Source organism: Empidonax traillii, unplaced genomic scaffold (genome assembly GCF_003031625.1).
Source record: "Empidonax traillii isolate 1590-97213 ecotype Southwest subspecies unplaced genomic scaffold, ASM303162v1 scaffold584:size400879, whole genome shotgun sequence".
NCBI classification, from domain to species: Eukaryota; Metazoa; Chordata; class Aves; order Passeriformes; family Tyrannidae; genus Empidonax; species Empidonax traillii.
This window is the reverse complement of record NW_020955777.1, coordinates 315,113-326,661: the sequence shown is the minus strand read 5'-3', so window position 1 is coordinate 326,661 and position 11,549 is coordinate 315,113. Positions and strand designations below refer to the sequence as shown.

At 45.1% G+C, this 11,549-nt stretch overlaps 1 protein-coding gene across 1 annotated transcript in view; it reads right to left on the bottom strand.

Moving 5' to 3' along the window:
- Positions 1 to 168: 168 nt before the first annotated feature.
- PSME4 (proteasome activator subunit 4) overlaps positions 169 to 11,549 on the bottom strand; it is a 44,296-nt gene continuing 32,915 nt past the window's right edge. The window contains exons 37-47 of the mRNA XM_027898210.1: positions 11,327 to 11,431; positions 10,795 to 10,886; positions 10,312 to 10,443; positions 9,277 to 9,485; positions 8,923 to 9,008; positions 8,129 to 8,257; positions 7,204 to 7,359; positions 4,002 to 4,164; positions 2,996 to 3,129; positions 1,936 to 2,070; positions 169 to 1,300 (exon numbers count right to left, since the gene is read on the bottom strand). Coding sequence (XP_027754011.1) covers positions 1,936 to 2,070; positions 2,996 to 3,129; positions 4,002 to 4,164; positions 7,204 to 7,359; positions 8,129 to 8,257; positions 8,923 to 9,008; positions 9,277 to 9,485; positions 10,312 to 10,443; positions 10,795 to 10,886; positions 11,327 to 11,431 — 1,341 coding nt within the window. The 3' untranslated portion in view covers positions 169 to 1,300. The remainder of the gene's footprint in view (positions 1,301 to 1,935; positions 2,071 to 2,995; positions 3,130 to 4,001; positions 4,165 to 7,203; positions 7,360 to 8,128; positions 8,258 to 8,922; positions 9,009 to 9,276; positions 9,486 to 10,311; positions 10,444 to 10,794; positions 10,887 to 11,326; positions 11,432 to 11,549) is intronic.

Below are 11,549 nucleotides of genomic sequence, written 5' to 3'. Positions count from 1 at the left end.
CGGACCTCCCGGCCCACGAGGGGAGCACACCCAGGGTGTGACGGCAGCGTTTGGCGACGGCCACACGCGGTGCAGTGAGATCTGGATGGGACACAGCCAGGATGAGATACAGGAAAACCAAAACAAACCCTCTGCCTCTCGGGCACAAACAAAGAGAGATTCCGTTAAAGAAAATAATTTAAAAAACTAAGAATGGCATTTGATTCGATACAAAAGCCAGAACCACTACCGTATTAACATCTAAGTATGAATCTTTACAAATTAATCTCACAATGGTGTTATGTAAAAGGTTGCAAACTGTACAATGTTTTGTCAATGCAATGCCTCTACAATTTATACAGTCTTTTACAACTATGTAACACATATTAAACAGGTTATTAAACAGCCAATTCATACCAGTCTCTGAACAAAGCTGCAGGCAAAAAAAACACAGAGCTTCCACAATCTTCAAACGAGATATGTTTGCTCAAACAGTGACAATCTTTATGAGGATACACTGTTATAAACTGCCTTTCCACACTGTGCATACACATCATTCCGTGAGTTCAACCACCACTTACAGTCCATCATTTCCTATCTTGGGCTCTAATTACACGGAGAAGTCAGCCTTTTCCCCTTACCAATATGCAGATAATCGCAGATTTTTATTCCACCCGTGGCCAAGCTCCCTCCAAAGGCCTGGCCAGGCAGCGAGAGCTGTCACTGCCCGCGCTCTGCCTGCCACCACCCGCACCGCACGGGGATCAGCTATTTACATTTGCACAAGGAAGGTACAAAAAGGCAATCCTGCCCTGAGCTGGCTGAATGAGAGAGACCCAAATCCCAGGAGTGAAAAATAAACTCTGAGGAAGGCAGGCTCCCGGGATTGTGTGCTGGCCAGGGGAGGGGCGGAGAGCTCCACGGGGAAGGCTCCGGGGCGCGGCACTCTCCGGTTCTGCATATCTGTAATGCTGGAGTCAGCTGGGAACGGGGGGCAGGACAGGAGGGTGGGAAGGTCATGGTGTACAAGGAAGCAGAAATAAGAGTGATGGGTGGTGCAGGCCCAGGAGGAGGGTCTTGCCATGAACTCACGATCAGGCCCTGCAAGCGCAGGCACGAGGGGACTGTGGGGCTCCCACAGCTGCTTCCTGGGGAGGTGAAATTCCTTTTGGGTAGAACCAGGTCCTTATGTTTGTACTTTAAAGTGGGGTTTGATTAGGCATCAGGATTTCCAACACAAAGTTCTCTACGTGATCAATTGCTTTTGAGTTTCCTTTATTTTGCAGACAAGTTCCTACATCCTCGTTGTCCCAGGAGAAACCTGAAAGAGAAAGAATCCAAACCACAAATATTACCTCACGCTATTGTAAATATGAAAATACACGTTAAAGCTGCTCTTGGAATACTGTCACAAAACACCACAGCACAAGAGAGGTGGGAATCTTGTAGTGTAACAAAGAGAAACTCCAGGAACGGATTCCCTCTTTGGGGACGTGCCTGTGTGAGGAGACCTGGCAGGGTGGAAGAGGAAACCGTGTGGCAGCAGCCATTCCCCATCGGAGATGTAGGTGATATACTGGGCTGGGTGGCAGCTAAAGTCCTCACAGGCACCAGGAGCACAAAGCAGCACGTCCCTCCCCTTTGGGGACACTGCCAGGCATTTAAAAGGCAGCCAACTGGCAGAAAACGGAGAAAAGGCACATCAATAGTCAAGAAAACAAGTGTAAATGTCTTAGCAAAGCACTGGGGTAATACAGGGACACACAGAGATGGGCAGTATTTAATCAGGACAAATCTGGTGTGGACCAAGGCCACCAGAGGGGCAAGGGGTGCAGATCTGGCTGTCCCAGGGTGAGGGATTCCCCCACTCTCCCCACGCTCCACTGGAGAGCTGGAGCAGGATTCCTCAGGCTGACACCTCTGTAAACCCACGTCACAACACATCAGCTCACCCACCTATGCATAATAGCAGGGTGAGACCAGCAGGTCAGTGAGCACCAGGAGCTGGTCGTCCGTGAACTGCTGTTTGTGCTCCTGCCAGTTGTCGTGGTGGGTCCTCCGGAAATTGGACAGCGTCTTCTTCACAGTCATCTGCAGAACACACAGTGGGGTGGATCCCTGTCCCTGCAGAGCCAGCTCCACCCCAGAACACGGGCAGGACAACAAACAGAAGAGCTCAGCCTCACCAAGGGCTGCAGCAGAACCAAAGCTCAGGGGGGCTCTGGGGAGTTCAGCCCAGTATTTTAATTTTCACAGGTCTTTTGACCGCTGCCATGACTCCAACACTCTCATAGAAAAGATTCTTGCATCTACAGTTCTGAGATGCAAAACAGTAAGAGATTCTTATGAAGTAGAAGCAAAATGCTTTTTCCCTGCTGTCTTTTCCTTGGGCATTTTAAACCAACCAAGGGTTTGGGTCTCAAAACATGAGAAAGTGGATGGTAGGTTCACAGAAACAAATCAGAGGAAAACTATCTTCTGTTATTACAATAATGAAGATTATTATTCAATTAACAAAAGAGAAGTTCCATCAGTTCAGTTTCCTGCTTCCGGAAGTCATGCCACAGTAAAGTTTGCTAAATCTAAGGAATTCTGCAGCTCACTCCTCTAAAACAGCAAAGGTTAACAAAACCCAATACAGGACAAAAAATAGAGTTAAGGGCAACTATTTCACGAAAACCTTATTTCTAGGGCTGCTCATAAAACTTTAAGAATTTCAGACCAATGTTTTGGTTCAGGTTGTTTTCTAGAATGACATCCACAAAAGGGGCATTTTTAATTCGAAATATTATATATATATATATATACACACACACATTTTAAATACAGTTCCTGCAGCTTTCAGTTTATGTTTTAAAATTGAAAACAAAGACAAATCTACCATAAAACAGATTTTAAAAGCAGTCCATGATTTAACACTATTTGGAATCATAAATGAGTTTCTTAACGGGTTCCTATTTTTTTCTGAGAAAGGGGAAGTAATTGCAAGCCAAGTGTATTTTTGCTGTGTTCTTACCTCAATAGGCTGGGGATCGTTCAGGTGGGCGCTGAGGTCCATGAGGAGCTGGGGCATCCAGGTGGGCACGTCGTAGGGACTGGAGAGGATGCAGGCGCTGAGCCCCAGGACCCCGGCGTGGCGCTTCACCAGCTCTGCGAGCACAGGGCATGACATCACACTGAGGCAACACAGAGCAACAACCCCCCCCAGCAGGGCAGGGATCCCCCCTTCTGCAGAAATCCAGGCAGTTCCACGCACACAAACCTACGGATCTCCACACTGCTGCTGCTCGCTCACACAGAATCCCACACTCAGCCTCTACCTTCCATTTGTGATGCTACAACGTGTAAGAAATTCATCTGCAACTGCTGCACGCATCACAAACATTTCCAGTGAGCTTCCCTCTCTCAAGGAAACCCAGAGATAGCTCAGGAATGTGGAAACCCAGACTTTTGAGTCCAATGGTTGTGACTCCCATGCACTACATGTCCAGTCAGAAGCCAGAGTCACAAACTAAGTCTAAGGGGTTTCTTGTTCGGTTTTTTTGGTTGGTTGTTTAGTCGCGGTTTTTTGTCTGTGGTTGCTTGGTGCGGTTTTTTTCTTAGAAAAAAACCACACTACTAAAAAACAGAAGGTAAAAAATGTGTTGTGACAGCTAAGGAAGTTTATTTACTGCGGAACTTGCTATCCCTAACCGTTTGCATCCTTAACTCTGTGAGCTGGGATATGGAAATGTCTCTTGAGTGTTAATTCTAAGAGTAAGAAATTAGTTTAGCATAAGAATACATAGCAAAAAACCATAAATTGCTTTTGCTGTGTATTCTTGTTCATCAGTTATGCTTGTACATCAACTTCTTGAAGCACTTAACAAGGATAAGGACGTGCAACAGGGACTGGGATCTGCACTACACGGACATTCCCTTACCCCCAGAAGGAATGGTGTCCCCCATTCCCTTACCCCCAGAAGGAATGGTGTCCCCCATTCCCTTACCCCCAGAAGGAATGGTGTCCCCCATTCCCTTACCCCCAGAAGGAATGGTGTCCCCCACGGAGCCCAGGTCCCGTTTCCGTTTCTTGGGCAGCCTCATCTTGCAGAGCTGCTCGAAGTGTGTCTGCATGGGCTGGTCCATGGAGAGGAAGTTGCACTGCAGGAGCCCGCTGAGTGTGGTGGCCGCCATCTCCCTCACCTGGGCACAGCAGCACACACAGTTAACGACCCCACAAGCACGGCAGCAAACCGGGATTTGGGACACCCAGCCGGGCCCAAGTGCCCAAACTCCGTCCAAGAAAAGCCCTGACAGCTTTATGCTGCTCTCTCAAACTATTGGTTGGTTAGTAGATGGTTGCTATAACACACAAGGACTTTCACATAATTTGCCATAACGTGACCTGCTGTTCAAGCAAATGATGTGATTTAACTCACAGTTAATAAACATATCACAGATGTAAACAGTTGTCATAGAACTGGTTGATATCATAGTCTAGCATGGAGTAGAGGAGCTTCAGAAAGTTCAAAAACAACCTTGGACAGAGATCAAGATGCACCACCACAAATACTCAACATGCTTTACAAAATCCCTAACAGATTCTCTATTAACATCAGTTTTAGAGAGTCCTTTATTCAGTAGCATTTAGTTTTCCCCTTCAAATGCAGAACTGACAAAAAGAGAAAATCTTTTCAAAGACAAGGCAGAAGGGATGTTCAGGAGACTCAGCTGATTTTGTTCTACCTGTAGCACCAGAATTCTTTGAAAGACACAACAGATGTTGGATTAATCAGCCACAGTAAATAACTTCAGTGGTTTATGGTCAACAATTCAGTTCTGTAATGCCCCAGAATGATAAACTTCCTTGCCCCAAGGACCAGATCTTTGCACTACCTGAATGAAAACACAATTCCAGCTTGGAAAAACAACGTTCTCTCTGGTAACACAGAAACCCCAGAGAACAAGACTAAACTAAGTTTTCATCCAGTTTCCAAACTACTGAAAATACAGATCTCCTTTTCCATCCCTTTCAGAACAGCCACAGCACCTTGTCAGTGGATTCCAAGGAGAGCCAACTCATAGCTGCTCTTAAAAACAAATGACTAATTTCTCAGGATTACTAAGTTGTCTCATCTCCTCGAAGCTCCCAAAGCCACAGACCTGTAAGATCATATTTCGGTTGGGACTCCCTCCAACTCTCACTCCTGCTTCCAGTAACTCCGAGCTGCCAAAAACCTCCCCACATTTCCGAACCTGCAACCCAAACGGGCCCACAGAACCGCTGCCAGCAGCCCCCAGGTTTTGGGGAAGCACATTCTGTCACAGGTAACTGCAAACAGAACACCTGTCTCTGTGGAGCACAACCACCTCCCAGCGCTCTGAATCCAGCCCAGCAGATGATAACATCCTGGCACACAATGTTCTGAGCCGTCACCAAACCCTAAGGACAGCTGCAAGTGCTGGCGTAATTAAAGACAGCAAGTTCGGATAAGCTCTCGAGACCTCGCTCTGCTCCGTTTCAATTTCTACCAGGTATTACTCAAACGTGATCCACTTTGCTAAGAGCTGGGGAAGGATGAGGTGAGAGCCTGCCAGCCTTGTTTATCAGCAATTTGTGAGTCCCTGAGGAGCTGGGCCATTCCATGAAACACGATGTGCTAATGCCAGAGCCAGCACACAAAGCAGCTCGGCTGCCAAGTGAGCGAGGCCCCAAGTGAGCTGGGCTTATTTACATCACTGCTCCCTGCATTAAAACCACTTCAACTCCTAAATCAATCACCTACCTAGAAAAGGAACACTTTGCTGCAAGGAGCACCTAGAAGCAACGCCTTTAAAAACCATACGTGAAGCAGCTCATCACTCATCACATCTGGCACTAAGTAATTTATAAACCATCACACTCACATGATGACTTATGGAATACAAAAGCCACACAGGAACAGCACAGGAATCTTCCAATCAGCTATGGGATTGGGGTTTGTAACTCAGAACTGACCAAGCTCTGTAAAACTGCAGCAGTATCAGAACAAAACCACCGAGCAGCACAAGCCAAACCCAACTGCACAAGTTGCAGGGGGTACTGAAACAGAGAGAAAATACTCCCATTGCAGTGTAATATGAAAAATGTTCATCAAAACATGAGTGCATTCAGCACACTCTGCGTTAAAACAAAAAGATGGGACAGACCTTTGTATCAAAACAAGCATCTTAAAATCCGAGAACCAAACCCTGAGTTCTGCAGGGTAAACACAGCAAATCCCAGCTAAGGATGAGGATGCTCATCTTAAAAATCCAGCGTCCAAAAGCTGCCCAGGAATTACTCTGCAGGATACTGCATCTTGTCAGTTATTACCAAGGAAGAACAAGATTACTTTCCACGGAGAAGTGGAAGCTTCCATGGCAACAACACGATTGGAAGTGGTTCTGAAAACAGAGCAGCTCTTTGGCTCCACGTCTCTGTAGTGCAGAGGAATCATTTGGTACATTTAAAATAACAAGATAAATTGCATTCAAGTGAATAAAAGGTAGTTTTTCAAAATGATGGGAGATTATGAGGTAAGTGTTCTGACAAACAACTATGAGGGGACTGCAAGGTGCTGCAGAACCTCCTCTTTCTTCTGGAGAGGGAAAAGCTCCCACAAGTAGGATTTCATCGGGATTTGCCAACTGCACAAACACCAGTGGAAACGGTGGTGAAGGACCAGACTGGAGATTAACACTAAAGATTCTTCACTGTGCTTGAGCATGGCTTAAATTCACAGCATTTAATGCAAACCCTCAGCTGTAGAGAGCTTGATGTATATAGTAACAGTAAAAATACTTCTCCTAAGTTGATATGATTAGGTGGGAAGCAGACCTATGGAGTAATAAATAGTGAGTGGATTTACACACTGTCCACACAGGAGGGCATTTTACCCTTGCTGGAAGTTGAATTTCTCCCACCACACATGCTAATATCTACAGGGAAATTATAACATCTCTATTTCAGCTCTACTGAAACCAAGCAATGCACTAAATCTGTGAAAAAGTAAAAATAACAGAACTTCTAAGAACCACTAATGGAGCATTGTATAAACAGCTGCTTTCCTGGCCTGGAGTCCCAAAGAAACAAATCCCGTAAAGCGGATTTTCCGAACAGGAAGAACGCTGAGCTGGAAGCACCTGCTGTACTCATTCACAGCTGGCAGTGCCTCCACAGAACTCGCCAGAGAAAAGCACTGCAGGGAAGGGTCCACTTGCCTCGAGCTGCTCGTCCTCCAGCAGCTGTATGACCAGCCACCTGATGTCATCGACGGCCTTGCGGTTGTTGAGGAAGATGAAGAGGTTGTAGAACACCATGGTCTGGAGGTAGGTCAGTATGGTGTAACGGGCGTGCCAAGAATTGCTTCTTGCTGTCTGCAAGGAGGGACGAAGCAGGGTGAGACAAAAGGCAGCTGCCCGTTGCAAAACCAACAGGATTTGAGAAATATTTGAGAGACAAAGCTCCTGCAGCAGTTGCAAAGAACTGCCCTCGCTCAGGTGGTTTTGTTTCATACACCCTTGGTCACCAAAGAGATCAAATATAATTAACTTCATGCTTCAGGTCCAAGTCCAAAACTGAGAGAAAATTTTGTGGAGTTCACTTACACTTAAATAAACCTTTATTTTGGGGTCATGGACGTTATTGTTGGTAACTGATTGATGTTTATATAAACTCAGGTACTGTGGGCATGCAAGTGTTACCTAAGTCATAATTTTTATAGTCTCCACTTCCAAAGCAGACTTAATTTAATATAAATATATTGTAAAAAAAAAAAAAAAAAAAAAAAAAAAAAGTCAGTTTCAAGGACCCTTCTTTATATGAAGATTCCTCTTGAAACTGGATTTTGAACTGTTGTGCTCACGAGGAGACATGTTGGACTTCAACTGATCCACTACTGAGCCAAAGGTGAATTTATTAAAAAGCAGTTCAATTTCTCACCAAAACAAAGTGGTTTAAATGTTTGTAAGCAGGAAACGAAACAAAACACATTTGCTGTTTACGGGAATGTTCTAAAACACTTGAAATAAGCCCTTTCCTTTCACACGTAAATCAGTATTTGATTCTCTCAGAATCGCAGCTACTGAGTAATCTTAAACAAAAGGCAGAGAAGGAGAAGCTTTAAGCTGTTCAGACCACACTCACTTGTTTTAGCACCTGAAGTACCAAAGGCACTTGCTGAGGATACAGCAAACCCTGAGACATCAACGACAGACACATCTTTGCATCTCTCTTGAGCTCATCATAACTATTGTCATTTTCTACGGGTGCAATCTGCAGAGAGGGAACAAAACCCAAGGGCAGTGTTAGAGGGGAACTACTGAACTCTGAAAGAAAGGGTAATCCCACGAAAGGACAGTTATCCAGGAAAAATACATTTAATACATTGCTGGAAGTTAACCGGGAAAAACAAATCAATGTAACATTAAAATATTCTCAGCTGCTGAAAAAAAGTAAATAATCCAGAGCTCCTTGTTCCTTGCCCCATTTCTTATTCATCTGAAGAGTATGGCTGGTCTGAATCTCTTCAGGAGGATTAAATGGGTGCCATTACGACTTTGGTCCCCACTGCAACTCTCTTGGTACCAAAACCAATTTCATATATTAAATCTAAGTCCAAAGGTGAGAGAAAGCTTTATGGAGCTCCCTTCCACTTCAGTAAACCTTTATTTTGGGGTCACACACGTTATCGTTGGATAATTGACTGTTGTTTACACAGGGACGCATTGTTGGGGTGAGCAAGCCTGGATTATTTCAGGTAGGTAGCACTGCATGGCCCAGCTTCACCAAAGCAGACAAGACTCGGGAGAAGGATCCCATTTAGAAAGAACTGTGTAATCAGGGAACAAAAGCAAATAACTCAACAGTTTGGGTTGGAAGGGACCTTAAAGACGATGCAGTTCCAAGCCCCAGTAATGAAGGAAAGTTAAAAGCTGTACCTTGAAGAACAAAGGTAAAAGCTGGAGTTGCTCTGTGACGGCTGTAGAGAAAGATCGTCCTGCGCTCGCCATCAACCACTTCAGAACTGTTGATAGAGTTAATAAACGTAGCAACATGATCACTGACTAAGAATAGTAACAACCCCCCAAACAAGTTACAGACCACATTCATTGCAAGACTCCCCTGTGGGTTTTTCCCCACATTAGAGTGGTTCGGTTTGACCCTTGAGGTGATTTTGTAAATCCCACCCCTGGAACAACAGCTCCAGTGTCACAGCAGAGGCAAGAGGAGAAATCCTGCAGTGCAACTGCACAGCGCCCCAAAACACCCATTCCTCCACCTCAGGAACTCACTGGTTTTCAAGAGTTTAATGCCCTGAGTTCGCTCATCCTGTTCCCCGACTCCATTCTCCTCCATCACGTGATTCTGAATCTCTTCATCCGCTTCCATGAGGGGTTTGAGGTTTTCAAGTATGCGGGTAGTGAATTCATGGACACGAGGAGATTTAGTTGCAGCAGTGTTTGGCAAGGAAACATCAATCATGAATATGTAGGTCAATACACTGGGAAAGCAAACAAAGCAAGGCAGAGCACACAGTCAGCACCACTCCTGCCTGGAGAACACACTGATCTGTGACGCACAAGTGAATCCAGATCAATTTAGTGACCTTTGAAGTTTAACACTTGCAGAAAATTTCCTCTCATCTTCACTTCAAAGTTATTTAAAACCACATGTTCCTCAAACACCCTCTTTGTAGCTATTTGAATCAATCAGGGTTAGACCATCACTAAGTTAGGACCCTCCTCTCCTCCAAATTGATCTGTGACTAGTTTTCGAGTCACTAAAAGGACTTCAAATCTCTAAAGGAGTCTTTTATTTTTGGTTCATTAGGGCTTAGACAGTAATTTTGGGTTTTGGAGATTTTTTGGGGGGCGGGGGGTGTTGGGGGTTTTCTGTGGAGGTTTTTTGGGAGTGGGTTGTTTGTTGGTTTTTTTTTTTAAGAGCTTCAGAGTTATCAGACATAAACATAATGGGTCACATGCAGTAAATTGGGGAGGCCCTGGCACAGGTGGCCCAGAGGAGCTGTGGCTGCCCCATCCCTGGAAGTGTCCAAGGCCAGGTTGGACAGGGGTTGGAACAACCTGGGATGGTGGGAGGTGAAACTGGAAGATCCTGAAAGTTCCTCCCAACCCAAATCATTCTGTGTTTCTATGAATAAAAGAGAAAAACCAGAGAAATCACCTGAAGTTTCTGCTAATAGTTTATCTAATTTCTGTTAGCAGTACAAGTGCTTTCCAGTGTAATTATTTAGACCCTTGACCACCCCAATAAAACGAAGAGTTAAACAATCCCCAACCAGCCAGACCAGCAGAGAAGAGAACACTGACCTTCCTATTCTCTCCCGGACGTTTTTGTACACCTGGGTGAGTTTGGGCTCCAGGTACTTGAGCAGCCTGTGCAGCAGCTCTGGCACCCTCCACTCCTGCTGGGCCAGGCCCCCCTGCAGCACGTACAGGCGGCTGGGAAGGAGAACAGCTCAGCTGCAGTCACACAGCACGGCTCCTGCTGCCCCAGCCCTCCCAGCAACCTGCACCCCAGCACCTCTCAATGAGCTCAAGGCAAAGAGGGGTGGAAACCACCCAAGGAAACAGCAGTGTTGGTGCTGCACAAGCTCCAAACCTTCCCAGTCTGTTAACTAGTGTGAATTAGATTAAAGAATCACCACAAAGAACCTGCCATTTTATGGCAGAGCTAATTGGGAAGCAGCCCCTTGCTCCCCACCCCAAGGCAGTTGGCACAGCATCCTCTCAACACATCTCATCCCTGCTCCACATCCTTCTTTACAATAAAACAGTTAAAATTAATGTTACCAGGCATCTACAAACGATCCTCCTTCCCCACTCAGTGGGGATTCCAACAGCAATTCAAACAACCAGTGCAGTTTCCTGGGATCTCTGCTCTCCTGAAAAGGAACAGGGAACAGAGATATGAGGAAATGGGAGACTTTTTTAAATGTAGATAATGAATAAAAAATGTATAAACAAGGAAAGTTTTGACAGATTTTCTTTATTTTCCTTGGGTTAACTCTATTAAGCAAGTGCAACAATAAATATTTTTTCACAGCAAACCCCAATAGGAGGAAAACCCAATAAAACCACACACAGTTTTTAAATAATTGGTAAATAGAATAGACAGAATTTTAGCTTCATTTTTGATAGATTCGAGTAGGTACATCTGAATTTTGCTAATGAGGGTTCTGGCTGACAAACTACACTGAGCTCTGCTGAGAGATTTGACAGAATTATTGACCCAAGGTATTTGGGGCTTATCCCTGACCCTGCTTCCCAGGAATCGAATTCCACAGCAGATCCAGCTTTACTGGACAGCAAAGGGGGCACTTACACAGGAGGTTGCAATGCAAGTGCCCCAGTCATTGTAGGTCTCCACTGTGATGTTGGACAAAGCTGTTCGGAGCAGGGGACACAGAAGCTTCCAAAGTTTTTCCACCTGCACAAAGGCAAAAGACAAGATTTTTTTCTATTTAAGAAATCCAGGTCAGATAATAAAATACCTTCTTTATTGTTTTATCAAGGAACTGATTCTCTCAGCGTTATTTTTGGCACAG